Source organism: Stomoxys calcitrans, chromosome 3 (genome assembly GCF_963082655.1).
Source record: "Stomoxys calcitrans chromosome 3, idStoCalc2.1, whole genome shotgun sequence".
Classification (NCBI taxonomy): domain Eukaryota; kingdom Metazoa; phylum Arthropoda; class Insecta; order Diptera; family Muscidae; genus Stomoxys; species Stomoxys calcitrans.
In genome coordinates this window covers 92,529,389-92,548,097 of record NC_081554.1, presented here as the reverse complement: position 1 = coordinate 92,548,097, position 18,709 = coordinate 92,529,389, and the positions used below count along the sequence as shown (strand labels likewise).

Below are 18,709 nucleotides of genomic sequence, written 5' to 3'. Positions count from 1 at the left end.
GACATCTTAATACCGTCAAACTGGCCGGCTGCTAACAGCTGTTCGAGTGAGACCACCTTTATAAATCCGCATTGAGCTGTAGCGTGCTTTTCGTAATATACAAAAATGGTACCATGACATAATTACCAGGTAGAGTACCGTAAACAGCTGAATACAATTTTTTCTTGTGAGTTGTGAGTGGGTGGGGTGGGGTTAAGAACCATAACACAACGAAAAATGGCGCGAACTAGTAACATACTCAAAATCAGAGTTGCACTAATCAATGTTTTTGACAGAAAGTGAACACAATATTTTGTCGTTGGGCAACTGCCACTACCTGAAAATTAATATATCTTGGCTGGTACTATGTTTGTTTTTCACCGGTTACATTTCTTTTCATAAGTAAGGCTGGTATAGTTTTTCAATTTTCACCGTTGAAACCCCATATTTCTGCGATTACTTTTTTGAAACACTACACAAATAATAAGGTTAAAAAACAATTTTATTAAAATTTTACCTTAAGTAATGAGGGAATGTGCAACTGGAAGAAATCAGCAAGTTTTTTTGCATCAACATCTATTATCTAAAAAAAGTAATCGGCGAAAATTATTGCGAAAATCGAACATAGTACCAGCCTTAATGAGGGAATGTCATATTGAATGTCCTATTAAACGGTAATGGATAGATATCATTCATCGAAAAAATCAAATAATTTTGATTTTTCAGCTATGACTGATGGCACAATCATTTGATTTTTTTCGAGAATGACATCTATAGATTACCGTTTACAAAGAAATGTGTAATCATTAAATAACAGATATTAAAAAACACGTTCTGTGTAGAGCTGACAAAATATCGATAGCACTATTGACATTTAAATTTTTGACTGAATATCGATTGATATTTTTCCGATGGATACTATCAAAAATGTAAAATTTTTTGGAAAACTAAAAAAAATTACCAATCCGACACTGAATATATATTTTAAGATACATTGCGCCTAAAGAGGGCTCATTTTTCATCTGATTAGACTAACATTTTGTACAATGAATTCTTTTATGACTTCCAACTGACTTTATTAACCTTGGTTTTATTTGGTCTGTTCATTGATATTGCTTCTATATAAATCAATATCCTGATTTTTACTTCTCATTTTCGTTTAAATATAGTTGATGAGATAGTAACGAGAGTATCGATGTATATTATTAAAACTATCGAAAATATAGCATATTCTGTTTATCGATAGCTAGCCAGCTCTAGTTCTGTGCCAAATAAAGTTAAAAAATGAGAAAGTATGAAAAAACAAATTAAATCGAAGAAAAGAAAAAAAGGCGATGAACCGTTAAGGCAAAGGCTGTAATCAACACGTAAACATGATGATTACAATCATTATGTGCCGTCTAAAAGGGCCATTACATTATGTTAACGATTTCGATGGCCCAAGTTCATAATCGATTAGTCGATTTTTTAACCGCAAAGTTGAATAATTGATTAGTCGAAAACCGATTTTTAGTACATACACATACACACGTTTTTTCGGTGCCGCATATTGTTGTTTTCGATAGCTGCAAGTGGGAAAATAAATACAGTTGGAAAAAAAGAACACGTTTCACCCACGAAATTAAACAGTTTTTAAAAAACTGTCCTTTTGCCACCTAAAGTTAGATTTGTATTTGGTATTCTCTCTTCGACATGGGAGTACCAGCATTTTTTAGATGGCTTAGCCGAAAGTATCCCAGTGTTATAATCGAATGTGTTGAGAATAAAGAAGTTGACCCAGAAACAGGCAAAAATATCTATCCTGACTGTACTCTGCCAAACCCAAATGGAATTGAATTTGACAATCTGTACCTGGATATGAATGGCATTATCCATCCTTGCACACATCCAGAAGATAAACCCGCTCCCAAAAACGAAGACGAAATGATGGTGGCCATTTTCGACTGTATTGACAGGCTGATGAATATTGTACGACCAAGAAAGATTCTCTACATGGCTATTGATGGCGTGGCACCCAGGGCAAAAATGAACCAACAACGCTCCCGACGTTTTCGAGCTGCCAAAGAGTCTGTGGAGAAGCGCATGGAAATGGAGAGAATTCGCAGCGAGTTAATGGCCAAAGGCTGTATTTTGCCACCAGAAAAGGAAAAGGGTGAACATTTTGATTCAAACTGCATTACACCTGGCACACCGTTCATGGAGCGTTTATCTCAGTGTTTACACTACTATATACATGATCGTCTGAACAATAATCCTGCATGGAGAGACATCAAAGTGGTTCTTTCGGACGCCAATGTGCCTGGCGAGGGGGAGCATAAGATTATGGATTACATTAGAAAGCAAAGATCACAGCCGGATCACGACCCTAACACACAACACGTTCTGTGTGGCGCGGATGCCGATTTGATTATGTTAGGTCTAGCCACTCATGAGCCAAACTTCACCATTATAAGAGAGGAGTTTTTGCCCAACAAACCAAAGCCTTGTGACCTTTGCAGTCAATTTGGCCATGAAATGGACAAATGTACCGGGCTAACGCCAGAGGGTGTTACTGACGTCTCCAATTTCAAACCCGATGTACCTATTGGAGCGGAAGTTAAATTTATATTTGTACGTTTGAGTGTTCTAAGGGAGTATTTGAAGAAGTGTTTGGAAATGCCCAATTTGCCCTTTAAATACGAATTTGAAAGAGTCTTAGATGACTGGGTTTTCATGTGCTTCTTTGTAGGCAATGATTTTCTGCCCCACCTTCCCTCCTTGGAGATAAGAGAAGGTGCTGTTGATCGTTTGGTGGAGCTCTATAAGAAATGTGTCTATCGCACGGGAGGCTATCTCACTAACTCTGGTGAAGTGAACTTGGATAGAGTGCAATTGATTCTCACCGATTTGGGAAATGTCGAGGATCACATTTTCAAAGATCGACAACGTCGTGAAGTGCAATTCAAGCAGCGCGAAAAGGCCAAACGTCGTAGAGAGGCCAATTCATACAATGCAAATGTTATGGAACAATCGGGCTCCTTCAGGCTGACGCCTTTGGGCAGAGGTAATGCAAATCCTCTGCCTATAATTGATAATTATAAGCAGAATGCGGCTAATTTAAGAAACACCAATTCCACACAAGCTGGCATGGACCAGAGAGGACAACATGCGGGCCAGAAAAGGAATGCAGCCCAGGCTGGTTTGGACGACGATAACGAAGATGAAGAGCATGCAAATGATGAGGTTCGCCTATGGGAAGACGGATTCAAAGATCGTTATTACGAATCGAAATTTGATGTGGGTCAGGAAAATCTTGATTTCCGGTACTCCGTGGCTCTTCAATATGTCCGAGGTCTATGTTGGGTCCTTAAATACTACTATCAGGGATGTGCCTCTTGGGATTGGTATTTCCCATACCATTACGCACCATTTGCTTCGGACTTCGTCAATATATCGGGGTTGTCAACCAGCTTCCCGAAAGGATCTAAACCCTTCAATCCTTTAGAACAACTTATGGGCGTGTTCCCGGCAGCTAGTAGCAGTCACGTGCCAAAACCTTGGGCCACTCTAATGCATGACCCCCATTCGGATATAATAGATTTTTACCCGGAAGATTTTAAGATTGATTTGAATGGCAAGAAATATGCCTGGCAGGGGGTTGCTCTACTACCATTTGTGGACGAAAACCGATTGTTTAAGGCGCTTAAACCTTTCTATGGAATGCTCACGGCACAGGAAATAAAGCGCAACCAAAGGGGAGACTGTAAATTGTATATAAGCCGTGGAAATGAATTCTTCAAAGCTTTCACACAATACTACGCCACAAACGCCTTTTCTAAAACACCCGAAATAAATGTGCTTATGGATGGCATGCGCGGCACCATTTTGTTGGCTGATGAGAATGTACCTGTTCAAGGTACCCTTCACTCACCCATAATGGGTCTTTATGATATCACCGATAATGAGGTGATAACGGTACGTTTTAGAGATCCACAATACGACGAGGACTTCATATTCCCCGCCAAACGTCTAAACAATGCCATCGATCCTCCGGCCGTGCTGGCGCCTGAGAAAAGGGATTCGAACTACAAACCCCGAATTGGTTTCAACAATAATCTGCCACAAGCCTATGTAACGCAAGGTGGTCATCGCATGCTGAACAACACCATGGGACAACAAGGTGGCTTCAACAAACAATATAATGCCCAAAGTTTCAACTATGGCAACACAAATAGTAACTTCAACAATAGGGGTGGCAGTGGGAGCAATTTTAGCAGAGGCAGAGGAGGTATGTATCAATTGTTGCCAATTAACGTATGTCAATTATATTTAAGTGATGAGTTGCACTTCGTATCCAAATGAAAAGAAAAAAATTTTCTGAAAAAAAAAGATTTTAAGCGATTGTTTACCCTTCCTGATGGCGAGATTTGTTGTTATTGTAGCAGTGCGTTGTGCACTGAGGCGGCAGCCCTTGCCGATGAAGGAAGGACTTTATCGGGCCAAACCAAGTGGTTCATAAATAGTGTTTTTTTTTTAATGCACTGAGGCGGCGGGCCTTGCCGATGAAGGACTTCATCGGGTCAATCCGGTGCGTACAACCGGCTGCCTTGGGATTGGCAATTTCTTGTACTGTGTCTCTACAGCAGTTTCTAGCTTGTTCATTTGACGATTTCCTTCAATTCCGACTTCCAACAATCGTGCTGGGCATGGTCCGTCACCTGAATATTATTCCTCTGTTTGTCGCATAGTTGACGAGCCCACACTGACGATGCATAACTTGCCACAGGCCAGCCAATTGCATTGTGCGTGGGCAACAAGGTTTCTTTATCAGCACGCCAAGTGCTGCCAGCTAGGGACTTGGAGATTTTGTAACTCATTCACCGAGCATAACATGGAAACTTCAATCTGCTCTGCCAAAGTTATGCTGTGCTGGTTGTTGTTGTTGTAGCCACATTTTCATGTGGTGGCGGCGATCCTCGTCAAGCTCCTTTAGGTGAACAAGCTCGTTCCGCTCCAAAGGACCGATCGCCGTGGGAACAAGGTGGCCATTGGTTATTTAATGGCGCCAATAACTCGCCTTGTCATATCGAGCATCATAGGTACTCAGTATTGGTCCAAGAGCCGGTGCCGCCTGGCCTCTCACCGAGACTCTCCGTTCAATACCGCTGATTGTCCGCGACTGCCATTGCAGCTACTCCATATGGAGCATGTTGTAGCTCGCAGCTAAGTTTGTTCAGCAATGAATACCACACAGATTGGACCTCAATGTTCCAGCCTTTGTGGCGCTCACAACTTTCCCGTGCTGGTCGTCAACTAAGGCAGAATGCCATGAAACGTGATGCGCATTAAAGTCTCCTAGAACCAGTCGTTTATGGACAGACAGTAGCCCACTTATTTCGGGCTTGTAGGCCTGGTCATTAACTGGGTCACAGCTACCAACCGGCGGTATGTACACGTTGTATAGCTCTTCCTCGGCAGTACAAGACCTGACTGCTATTCCCATACATTCCATGTAGGTAATGGTGTAACACGAAGATCAATCCACCACCTCCACTCCTTAATCGATCCTTACGTATCACAATGTATCCGTGACAACTGTGTAGGCTGAAGGGGTTGGTCAGCTTTGTCCCCTGGATCGCTGCAACCAATATGTACATCCAAATCACAAAATCGGAGTCCGTGGCAATTCAGTTTCAAGAATGATACACTTCCCGGCATTGGTCCAGCAATTTTCAGACTGGGGAGCTGCTGTTGCGTTTATTGCCGCACAGGAGAGGTCGGAGCGATCACCTAACCCGATGATGAACACGTCGAAGGCGACGACCTAGCTTGTGACCACTATTGTCTATGTTCGCACAGCACCTTGCAACATATTTAGTGCGACTGTACTCCCGTAGTGGCGTAAGGTTAGAATAAGATCGGTAATGCACCCACTGCATGCATGCACCGGTTATACCTATTAGACACCGAGCGATGCTGGAGGCGGTTCTGGCAAACCGAGTAGAACCAGTGTCGGGGGTTCTCCTCAATGCCGGAACGACAGTTGGAGAGGAAGAGGTTTAACAGTACCTGGGAAACACCCACCTAGGAAACTCGATGTTTAACTCTACGGGCTTCGACTTCGTTTTTCTTAACTGGCGGCCACACCTAGCTTGTGACCACTATTGTCTATGTTCGCACAGCACCTTGCAACATATTTAGTGCGACTGTACTCCCGTAGTGGCGTAAGGTTAGAACAAGATCGGTAATGCACCCACTGCATGCATGCACCGGTTATACCTATTAGACACCGAGCGATGCTGGAGGCGGTTCTGGCAAACCGAGTAGAACCAGTGTCGGGGGTTCTCCTCAATGCCGGAACGACAGTTGGAGAGGAAGAGGTTTAACAGTACCTGGGAAACACCCACCTAGGAAACTCGATGTTTAACTCTACGGGCTTCGACTTCGTTTTTCTTAACTGGCGGCCACACATGTAGTTCACAATTCACCTCCTCGTCGAGTTCATCGTGGTAGTTGGTGTTGTTTTCACCTGCCTGCTACTCTACTTTATCATTTGTATTTACTTGTTTTGTTTTCACATACAACAAGATAACAATGATCTTATAATTACAGTATGTGTGATATCAATGACATTCAACGTAGCTAGCAAGAAATAGAGATTTCCAAAGGCCGAACGAATTTGTAAAATATTGCCATTTTGATATAAATAGACGACGACGACGACCGTGGGGCGACTATTAAAATCCTGCGAGTTGTTCTCCCAAATTGCAATTTTCGATACAGGTACTTCGGACATCTCTCACAGATGATTTTATGTAAGAGTTAAAGATACATGATGTCAAGGTAATACTTTTCTCGTAGAGCGAATAACTGTCATATCGATTTAGTCCACGAACGTATTTAATAATAGCATTGTGGGCTGTTGGTAGGTAGACCTCAATTTTTGGTATGTTTGTCTAACATAGAAACACCAAATTTATTACTGAAAAATCGACATGGATAACTAACTCGCTGAGAGCGCAGAATAAAATCATGCTTCAAATTTCAGGAGAAAGTGCGTAGGTTCTGATATTGACCATAACTGGTACGAGTTTGAAGGGAGGCCACCGTAGCGCAGAGGTTAGCAAGTCCGCCAATGACGCTGAAAGCCTGGGTTCGAATCCAGGCGAGACCATCAGAAAAAATTTTCAGCGGTGTTTTTCCCCTCCTATTGCTGGCAACATTTGTGAGGTACTATGCCATGTAAAACTTCTCTCCAAAGAGGTGTCGCATTGCGGCACGCCGTTCGGACTCGGCTATAAAAAGGAGGCCCCTTATCACTGAGCTTAAACTTGAATCGGACTGCACTCATTAATATGCGAGAATTTTGCCCCTGTTCCTTAGTGGAATGTTTATAGGCAAAATTTGAAATTTTGGTACGAGTTGTAAGGTATCTCTTCTACATTTCGTAAATTCTGGCTAGGGAATGTGACTTTTGTGCATCCAAGGGCTTTAATCGGAAAACAGGGCTATATGGCAGTTGACTTTAAATATGGTCATATCTGGTTCATACTCATATGTTGAGGGGTCCATGCAACTCACTGCGATGGCGAAAATTGTCTATGCTCAAACACTTAAATTGGCAGATCGCTTTATCCGGCAGAGTTGTACATTGAAATCGGACCAAAATACGAGATTCCAAGATTTCTTTTCGGGAGATCGGTATATATCAAGATACACGTCAAGTTTGATTAATGCTGTGGAGTGATTTCAGCAAACAGACGTTCAGAAATGTCTAGTTTCTCTATGAATAACGACGATCTAGTACTTTGTAAAGTTTAAAACGTTTTTTTGCGGTGTGGCAAATGGAGTGGCAAAATTGGTTTGTAAAACATTTGGTAGGATTTTTCTTAAATTTTGGTAGAAAATAAATTTCTTGAATGGCAACATTGCTCACTTCCATAGCAGAGCACAGGTAGTAGGTACGATTTAGCCAACAAGGACCTATGTGTTGTGGTGTAAACGATTGCGTTTGATATAGTGTTCTTGGTATACCAAATATTTTTCCAGTTGTTGCAATTATGTGATCAGTCCATGTTAGTGTATTACTAAAAGCTAAGCCAAGATTTTTAGCTTTGTTAACAAACTGGAAATGCTGGTCACCATTAATTTGCATTCATCAGTGACAATATTCTGGTTGTGATTTGAAATTAATAGACAGTTCAATTTGAGTGGGTTTATATGCAGCTAAATGTCATGAGTCCATCTGGAAACAATATCCAAATCTTCATTTATTTTGAGGAATCCTTGAGGTATGTCAGATTTAGAAAAGCTCAGATAGGTATCGCCATATATGTGTATAGAGGAATATGTGAGCCGGGATGGAAGGTCATTTATGTATATCGAGAAAAGCAGTGGTTCCAGAATCGAACCCTGCGGTACACCTTTATTCAGTTGCAGAGATTTGGACATTAGGTCTTTAAATACAACAGAGTGAAATTCTGTGTTAAGCAAAGTACATTATGGCTGACATAGTCAAAGGCTTTTGAGTGATCCAACAGTACTAGAAATGTTACTTGTCCATCTTCATTATTTGATCTAATGTCTTCGGTAACATCGATTAAAGCAGTGATGTAGCTATGCCTTGGTCTGAAACCAGACTGTATGGTGGATAACAGGCGGAAATCATTTATGTATGCACTTATTTGCTTATGGGTTATTTTCTCAAAAGCCTTCGATAAGAATGGCAAAATGGATATCGGGCGATAGTCATTTCCATGTTTTGATTTTGGCACTGGTATCACTTTTGAATGTTTCCATGCGAACGGATATATGCTTGTGGTCGATATAGTGTTAAAAAAGTGGATAATATAAGACAGTATATACTGCAAAGTGCATTTTATGAATCATCCAAACCAACTGCATTTGATTTTATTGCCATACAGCCCTCATATACATCAATAGGCTGAACACATGCTAATTCAAAAGTTGTGAATTCAGGAAATATTGTTGCATTCGATGAAACAGTTGATGTGTTTCTTTGTGCAGTATTAGATTCAGGGTTCACTGTCCAGTTTAGATAATAAGCATTTACTTCATCAGGATCAGCATCAATTTCGACGGGATAGGTAGAACCAACGCCAATTTGTCGTATTGTATTCGACTTTCTTTTCGAATCAGTTGCCTCGGTGAATTTTTTGGCTTAATAGATAGCTTTAATTTATTTATTTGATGAGTTCATATAGTATGCTGCCAAGATTGGCTATGGGATTGCTATTAATATGAGGTAACTTGATGTGTTGAGGGGACCTTTCCTAGATGAGGTGGGACTACCGCTCTCACTGTTGAAAGGGTCCTGGCAAGCCATTACGATACCAAAATTGGCCGATGGACTTGACGTAAACCCCAAAAAACGTTGGTGGTACTCACCAATATGAGGTGACTTAGTGTGTTCAGGGGACCTTTCCTAGATGAGATGGAGCTACCGCTCTCACTGCTGAAATGGGTCCTGGCAAGCCGTTATAATCCCAGGACTTTGAAGTCGGGCTGGACACGTGGGGGACTTATTGTTGGTTCCTCAATCCCATGGCAGCCGGTTGTACGCACCGGATTGACCCGATGGAATCTTCATCGGCAAGGGCTGCCGCCTCAGTGTACGTGTTCGTCTTTTCGTCATGGGAGAGGCACATCCCGGAGTGCCTTCTCCGTATGCTTCTGGTCCGTGCCGGGATTGAAAAGAACCCCGGACCCTGGTTCTGTTCCGTTTGCCAGAACCGCCTTCATCATCGGTCAGTGTCGGTGAGGTGTAACCGGTGCTTGGAGTGGGTACATTTCCGTTCTTGCTCTGGCCTAACTTCGCTACGGGAGTATAGTCATACTGGCTATGTCGCTAGGTGCTGTGCGAACATAGCCAGCAGTGGGTCACAAGCGTCGCCGTCGTCGCCTTCGGCGTCCTCGTCGTCGGACTATGTGACCCCCCCGATCTCTCCCGTACGGCAATTTATGCAACGACAGCACCCTAGCCCTACTATTGCCAGGCCAGTGTCGGGAAATGTATCGTTCTTGCAGTTAAACTGCAATGGACTGCGAGGCAAGATTGATGAGATTGTAGATTTTATGGGTCGGAAGAGCATATCGGTCGCAGCGATCCATGAGACAAAGCTGACTAACACCTGCAGCTTGCACAGTTGTCACGGCTACAATGTGCTACGTAAGGATCGCTCAAGGAATGGAGGTGGGGGATTGGCCTTCGTTATACACCATTCCGTGCAGTATAGACCTATCTCGCCTGCGCTTGACGCTAGTGACCCATACATGGAATGTATGGGGGTAGCAGCCAGGTCTGGTACTGCCGAGATAGAGATATACAACGTGTATATACCGCCGGTTGGTAGCTGTGTCCCGATTAATGGCCAGGCCTACAGCCCCGACATAAGTGGGTTGCTATCTGGCCATAGTCGTCTGGTTCTGGGGGATTTTAATGCACATCACTCGTCATGGCATTCTCCCCTAGGTAACGACCAGCGTGGCATAGCTTTGGCAGAGCAGATAGATAGCTCCACGTTTTGCACGGTGAATGAGGATGCCCCCACTAGGATTAAGAGGAGGTGCAGCAGCTCGCCAGACATCTCAATCGCATCCCCTAATCTCCAGAGTGACGTATCCTGGCAAGCCGTCATCTCCTTGGGGTCAGACCACCTCCCCATAATCCTCACCATCGACCGACCACCCGACTTCATAACCTCTGAGCGCCGGACGTTCATCAATTACAAGAAGACCAATTGGACTGGCTTCAGAGAGTATACCAATCGCCGCTTCAATGAACTGCCACCCCCCTCTGATGTGCTTGTGGCCGAGAGGAAATTCCGAGATATCATCAACGCAGCAGCCGCTCGCTTTATACCAGCCGGTCGAATACCGCAAGTGCGACCCAATTTCCCGGCGCAAGCAGTGGTACTCGCAGACGAGCGTGATGGGATTCGTGCTATGGACCCCGCTAACCCCAGAATCAGCGAGCTGAATCTGGAAATAAACAGGGTAGTCAACGAACATAAGCGGAATTTGTGGCTGGAACACTTGGAGCAATGTAACTTAGGCACCGGTGCAGGCAAATTGTGGGCCACTGTTAAGTCTCTCTCGAACCCCGGTAGACGGGACGACAGGACCTCAGTCACTTTTGGCGAGTTAACCGTGACTGATCCGAAGAGATGCGCCAGGTTGTTCAACCGTCAATTTATAGTGCATCCCGAGAGAGACAGGGCAAGGAGGAAAGCCAGCCACCACAATTTACCGTGGGCGAAGTTACGAATGTCATCCGTGGCGCCAAATCTTCCAAGGCGTTGGGCCCCGACGGAATCTCTACATTGATGCTGAAGAATCTGGATTTACCTGGAGTTGAGTACCTTACCACTGTCCTTAACCTGTCATTGAACACTCTTATAGTTCCCGATGTCTGGAAAATGGGCAGAGTGATCCCGCTACTGAAGCCTGGTAAAGACCCGAGTTTGGGGGAGTCGTACAGACCGATCTCCCTTCTCTCACCAGTGGCTAAGACGCTTGAGGCATTACTCCTCCCGAGCCTCGTAGGAGAATTTCCATTCGCCGAGCATCAACACGGATTTCGGAGACTGCACAGCACAACAACAGCTTTGCATGCCATCACCACACACATTTGCCGTGGCTTCAATCAACCCAGGCCATGTGATAGGACGGTCCTCGTGGCACTGGACCTATCGAAGGCATTCGACACGGTCAGCCATGCCAAATTATTTGAGGACATCGCCAACACGTCTCTCCAGCCAGGTCTGAAACGTTGGGTCGCGAATTATCTGTGTGGCCGCCAGTCATTTGTGGAATTTAGGGATAAGAAGTCAAAACACCGTAGAGTGAAACAGGGAGTTCCCCAAGGTGGGGTGATATCTCCGGCTCTGTTTAACCTCTACCTATCGTCCATCCCACCTCCTCCAGACGGCATAGAGATCGTATCATATGCGGACGACTGTACGATCATGCCATCAGGCCCCCCAACCATTGATGACATCTGCGATAGGTTGAACGTCTACCTCAACGAGCTTGCCTCATATTTCGCTGCAAGAAATCTGAAGATATCCGCCACCAAATCTTCAGCCACACTGTTCACTACAAATACGCGTGAGGTGAATATTGAGCTGACTGTGATGGTCGATGGAGAAATGATTCCGACCATCAAGTGTCCCAAAATACTTGGCGTCACATTTGACAGCTCCTACACTTTCTCCCCACATGCCACAGCAATCTGCAATAAAGTCAAAAGTAGAAACAAGGTCCTCAAGTCACTCGCTGGCAGCGCTTGGGGTGCAGACAAAGAAACCTTGTTGACCACGTACAAAGCAATTGGCCGGTCTGTGGTAAGTTATGCAGCGCCAGTGTGGTCACGTCAACTTTGTGACATGCAGTGGAATAATATTTAGATCTGTCAGAATGCCGCCCTCCGAACTGCGACGGGCTGTCTCCTTAGTTCTCATGTGGACCACCTCCATCAGGAGACAAAGATCCTACCAGTGCGAAGACATAACTACATGCTGTCTAAGCAATACCTTTTGGGCTGTTATCGCAGAAATCATCCAAATCATCATCTTGTGGATAGATACCCACCGCCCAGAAGCCTTAAGGTAGATCTACACGATCTAGAGCGTGAGGTCCAGCGCTACAAGAGAGAACCTCTAGATCAAGCGGGCCTGAACAACATTCATGCAGACACGGTAGCAGACGCGTTAATTGGCTACCGGGTGAATGTAGTCCTTGGAGAACGACCGCCACCCATTGCACCCGAAGAAATCGACCTCCCCCGGCAAACCAGAGTGGTTCTGGCTCAATTACGTTCCGGCAGATGCAGCCGCCTCAATTCCCACAGAGCTAGGATTGATGCCGACGTGCAAGATGTATGTCCCGATTGTAACCAGGGACCGCACGATACACGTCACCTGTTTAACTGCCCGGCCAGACCCACTCGACTCAGACCCAGATCCCTGTGGACGCACCCCGTCTTAGTCGCGGAGTTCATGGGTCTTGACACTCAACAGAATCAAGCAGACGAAAGATAGTACACAATAAACTGCTACAACAACAACATTGTTGGTTCCTTAACGTCTTCATTCTAATGTCTGTAATGTATGTCTTCGTACTGCCGTAAATTTTATCGCTGTTCTTCAGCTCTTTTTGAAATTTTTTTGGGGGCGACACAATGAACCTAAGTTTCCTAAGTGAAGCTGATATCGATTGAGGTTGTTAGACGCGTACCATTATTTAAGCTAAGTCTTAGAATCATAACAGCAGAGAACACAAAAATTTATTTATAAAATATTTATTTTGAAGTTTATATTTTTATGAGGCGAATTTAAAAATGAATTGACATTTCAAGTTCTATCAGCTATGCTGATAGGGCCACCTGATTAATACGCCTTGTTTAAGACAATTCGAATTTTGTTAATGAATTCCTAAACGTGTCTATGACAAGTCAGCACAATTTTTTTTATTGAGAAATTTAAAATGTTATTTATTTTTTTCTTCGAAAAACGGACGCTTTCTAAAGCGTTCACAATGTCGCTTAAAATGTCATGCATGATTTTTGCGACAACTACATGAAAATGTCATCAACGATTTGTGTTGTTGTAGCAGTGTGTAGTACACTGAGGCGACAGCACTTGCCGTCAATCGACAGCACATCGGGTCAATCCGGTACATACAACCGGCTGCCATAGGATTTAATCAACGATTTGTATTGGGTTGCCCAAAAAGTAATTGCGGATTTTTAAAAAGAAAGCAAATGCATTTTTAATAAAACTTAGAATGAACTTTAATCAAATATACTTTTTTTACACTTTTTTTCTAAAGCAAGCTAAAAGTAACAGCTGATAACTAACAGAAGAAAGAACGCAATTACAGAGTCACAAGCTGTGAAAAAATTTGTCAACGCCGACTATATGAAAAATCCGCAATTACTTTTTGGGCAACCCAATATATGCCGTCGGCTATATGTCTTCAACGTTTTAACATGGTTGTTGTTGTTATAACCTCATTTTCATGTGGAGGTGGCGATCCTCGTCGTCGATTGCCGCAGGAACATGATGGCCATTAGTTATTTAAAGACGCCAATAACTCGCCTTGACATATCGAGCATCATAGGCACTCAGTATTTGAGCAAGAGCCGATGCCGCCCGGCCTCTCATTGAGACTCTCCGCTCTATATCGCTGAAGTCTTTGAAGTCAATATCATGATAGACTTCTTTAAGACAATTTGAATTTTGTCACCTACAGATTGCCTGTTATACAGTTTGATTGTCACCGAATTCCTAAACGTGTCTATGACAAGTCAGAATAATTTTTTTATTGAGAAATTTAAAATGTTTTTTTATTTTTTTCTTCAAAAAACGGACGCTTTCTAAAGGCCTTTGTAAAAGTCCTGTTACTTGAATTGTCATGAGACATGATGACATGTTCGTTCACAATGTCGCCTAAGATGGCATGCATGATTTTTGCGACAACTACATGAAAATGTCATCAACGATTTGTATATGCTGTCGGCTATATGTCTTCAACATTTTAACATGGTTGTTGTTGTTATAACTACATTTTCATGTGTAGGTGGTGATCCTCGTCAAGCTCCTGCAGGTGAGCAAGCTCGTTTCGGTCCAAAGGACCGATTGCCGCGGAAACATGGTGGCCATTGGTTACTTAAAGACGCCAATAACTCGCCTTGTCATATCGAGCATCATAGACATTCAGTATTTGAGCAAGAGCCGGTGCCGCCCGGCCTCTCACTGAGACTCTCCGCTCGATACCGCTAATTGTCCGCGACTACCGTTGCAGCTACTCCGTATAGAGTATTCTACTATCCGCAATCGGTGGACGCGTCCGGTAGCTCGCAGCTCACTTTCTCGTGACAGCAATGAACACCACATAAATTGAACCTCAATGTTCCAGCCTGTGTGGTGCTTACAGCTATACCTTGCCGGGATTTAACATGGTTTTGCACGGATGTTTAAAAACGTTTTGACGACGCGGTCTGCTGAGATTTTCTAACGTAATCCATTTAATCCATTGATGATTTATTGCAGTGATGGGCACTCTAACGTTGTTGAGAAGATCAAATTGTGATAATTGGTGGGTTAGTCAGGAGTGGTGATGAACATACTTTCATTGCCACTGAGACAGCAAGAACATTGCCTTGCAGCCCAACGTTATCAGATGTCAGATGACGGTTTACACGACACGGTCTTCTAAGATGTCCTCTACAGATTAAAAAGTTAACATTTTTTATGAGAGAGAGAGAGAGAATAAAAAACACCTTTCTGATTTTTTTTTTTGTGTACACAATTAGTGAATTTGTCGACTGAGACTTTCCGCTCGATATTGTTGATTGTCCGCGACTACCGTTGCAGCTACTCCGTATGGAGTATTCTACTATCCGCAACCTGTGGACGCGCCCGGTAGCACGCAGCTTAGTTTCTCATGACAGCAATGAACACCACACAAATTGGACCTCAATATTCCAGGCTGTGTGGTGCTCACAGCTATCCCGTGCCGGATTTAACATGGCCTTGCAACGATGTTAAAAAACGTTCGACGACGAGGCCTGCTGAGATTGAGATTTAGCGGATGTGAACATTCGCAAGTTATTGGGCTTTTTAAAGCGGTCTGAATGGTTCAACAGTAGGAACTAGAAGGCATCTTCTTTCTTCTGTTCCTGTGGTATCACAATGGACGAAAACATCGAAGTGAGTCTGATGGCAGATTGCCATTTAAACGTAGTTTACTTTTTTTTATCTGTTTGCGCTTTCTTTTTTTGGTCTAAAAATCTGATTGAGGTTCCATTGCAGTACATTTTCCGGCTTTAGACCATTGTTTAATGATTTCTAGTCAACGAATAGTAAAGCAAAAAACATTTAAAAGTCAGCAAAAAGTGTGTTGTTGCTAGAAGCATTTGACGGGTTTTCCGTAACGCGATCTCGTTTTCGACCAAGAAAAATCATCAGCAGGAGATGTCAAATGGATCATGGTGCTTTACAACCATTCCAACTAGAGTTGTAAGCACACATCTGAATTTGAATAGGGCTCCTTAAGACGACTTGATCATGATCCATTTAACATCTCCTGCTGATGATTTTTCTTGGTCGAAATTGAAATCGCAATACGGATAACCAGTCCAATGGTGCTGACAACAACACACTTTCCTTACTCCATACTTTATTTTATTTACTTGGCCTTATTTTCAAAATGTCATACACTGTTAACGAGTTAAAAAAAAATTTAATTTTTTACAGGTGCTGGTGGTGGTAATGTTTACGGAGGTGGTGGCCGAGGGGCTGGGGTGAATACCGGTGCACAGCGATTCCACCCATACAATCAATCGGGTGGGCGTTTTGGTTCTTCCAACCAACCACAACACCAACAACAGCATCAAGCACAAGGACGTTTTCCACCACAACAGCAAGGAGGATATGTTTCATCTTCATACCAGAATCGAAACTATCAGCAACAGAATAATCGCCGGCCGAACCAACATAACTTTTCGCAAAACAACCAATACAATAATAGTGGTAATAATAATTGGTCAAGAGGTGGCGCTGGCGGTGGCGGTAACAACAACCATCGTAGATATTGAAAACAGTAATTCTTTCTAACCTAAGTTATTTTATTTTTCTCGTCCATTCTCATTTTCAATGTTTTTTATAGCTGGAACTTGACAAAAATTATTTACAATTAGGTTTTTGTTGCTCCAATGATGCTCTTTTCAAATTGAAAAGATTTTTTTTTGTTGTGTTTGCTACAATGCAAATAGGAAAGACTACTTTCAAGAGAGTTGAAGTCCCATAATAATTTACAAAATTTTGTATACAAAGGGAACTGAAGAGAGAAATTTATATAACATGAAAAATGAAAAGAAAAGAATTACTGTAGGCAAACATTAAATCTAGACAATATCTTCTAAAAGTACATTTCGTTGTTTCATTGCTTGCTTCGGAACCCAGAATAATGGTTGAAATTGTATATATTTGAAATAGACGTACTAAGAGCTGTACCGATTTGCTCTGACTTCCGATAGGCCTACTTGATCGTTTGGTGCAATTTTTTTTTGCGATGATGGGACCCTTATTCCCGAATTTGAATATCAGATTCGTACTTAACCCTCAAAGCAACATAATATCCCGATCGGGCTACAAAAACTCAGTTCGTTCCTCCTATAATAGAGCAACTCTCATTTATATGGATGAAGTCGTCCTTTGGGGGTTTTTGTTTTTTTATTTAAAATATATTTTTGTTAAACATATTTTTTTATTATAAACAAATTGAAAAAAGACTATTAAATGTTCTTTTGCTGTAATGAATTCCCAACTTATATCATGTACTACTCGAAAAACGGGACGATTTAAAAAAAACACTTATCAATTATTACAAACGATAGAACCTTTAAGGCTGCTTAGGTGCATTTGGCATAGGTTCACTCGGAAAGGCAAGCGTATAAGCATTTTTTTTGAAACATTTTTGGGTAAGCATTCAATCCTTTCTCCAGTTAGGCAAACCAAACCATTTCAATCATTTGTTTACTATTTAAGAAGTTTAAAGTTTATTTGAATTAAAACTCAACCAATTTCGTAACTAAAGTTTTTCGTTAAACAGTTTTCATCATATTTTCCCTTCGCGAAAGTGAAGTGAATTGAGAATGGACGACGTTTTTGAATTAAAATAATTTAAAGACCTAAACAAACACAAATTTAAACAAATCAACAAACACTGGTACGATTGTAATCGTATCATATGTATAAGTATGTATGAACAACAAGCGACATCATACTTTTTTACCTTACTTAAGTTTAGACTAAGCTTTAGTTTGTAAATGATAATGAAAATATATATCCTATACAACAACAACAACAACAAAAAAAAAACAAATGCAATTAAAAAGACTCAGATCACTTTGATGTTGTCTAGAGCATATTAGTACATACATCATATAGATGTTGATTTTGTAACCTAAATATTCAAGGGTTTTAATAAAGAACATTATATTAAAATTGTAAAAAAAACTCTCTTAAATACTCTTTAATCTCCTATTTGGTGGATAGAGCACTCACGGAAACTTTGCCTTAATTGTAACAATGAGTTTCAAGACAATGTGCATTACCTACTACATAAGCTGATATTCGATAAGAATTATGTATGAAAACTCTTATGAAAAGCTTTTGGTTGATAGCTGTGTCCCGATTAATGGCCAAGCTTACAACCCCGACATTAGTGGGTCAATCCCATGGCAGCCGGTTGTACGCACCGGGTTGACCCGATGGAACTCTCATCGGCGAGGGCTGCCGGCCTCAGTGTACGTGTTCGTTTTTTTCCTTATGGGAGCGACACATCCCGGAGTGCCTTCTCCGCACTCTTCTGATCCGTGCCAGGATTGAAAAGACCCCCGGACACTGGTTCTGTTCGGTTTGCCAGAACCGCCTCCATCATCGGTCGGTGAGGTGTAACCGGTGTATGGAGTGGGTACATTTCCGATCTTGCTCTGGCCTCACTTCACTACGGGAGTATAGTCATACTGGATGTGTCGCAAGGTGCTGTGCGAACATAGCCAGCAGTGGGCCACAAGCGTTCTCGTCGTCGGACTATGTGACCCCCGACCTCTCATGTACGGCACTATACGCAACGGCAGCATCCCAGCCCAAATATTGCCAGGCAAGTGCCGGGAAATGTATCGTGTTTGCAGCTAAACTGCAACGGACTCCGTGGCAAGTTC

The 18,709-nt window shown here is 42.6% G+C and overlaps 1 protein-coding gene across 1 annotated transcript; it reads left to right on the top strand.

Annotated features, from left to right (window-relative positions):
- The first annotated feature begins 1,494 nt into the window (after positions 1-1,494).
- On the top strand, positions 1,495-17,996 carry LOC106090834 (5'-3' exoribonuclease 2 homolog). Its single transcript, XM_013257165.2, has 2 exons — positions 1,495-4,246; positions 16,239-17,996. Exons 1-2 carry the CDS (start codon positions 1,672-1,674, stop codon positions 16,577-16,579), a joined length of 2,916 nt encoding a protein of 971 aa, XP_013112619.1. The 5' UTR covers positions 1,495-1,671; the 3' UTR covers positions 16,580-17,996.
- Positions 17,997-18,709: the final 713 nt, after the last annotated feature.

What these genes read in the sequence shown, in the direction of transcription:
- LOC106090834 (XM_013257165.2), top strand. Translation starts at nt 1,672, where the DNA reads ATGGGAGTACCAGCATTTTTTAGATGGCTTAGCCGAAAGTATCCCAGT. An exon ending in TTTTAGCAGAGGCAGAGGAG is followed by an intron (nt 4,247 to 16,238) that starts GTATGTATCAAT and finishes AATTTTTTACAG; the next exon opens with GTGCTGGTGGTGGTAATGTT.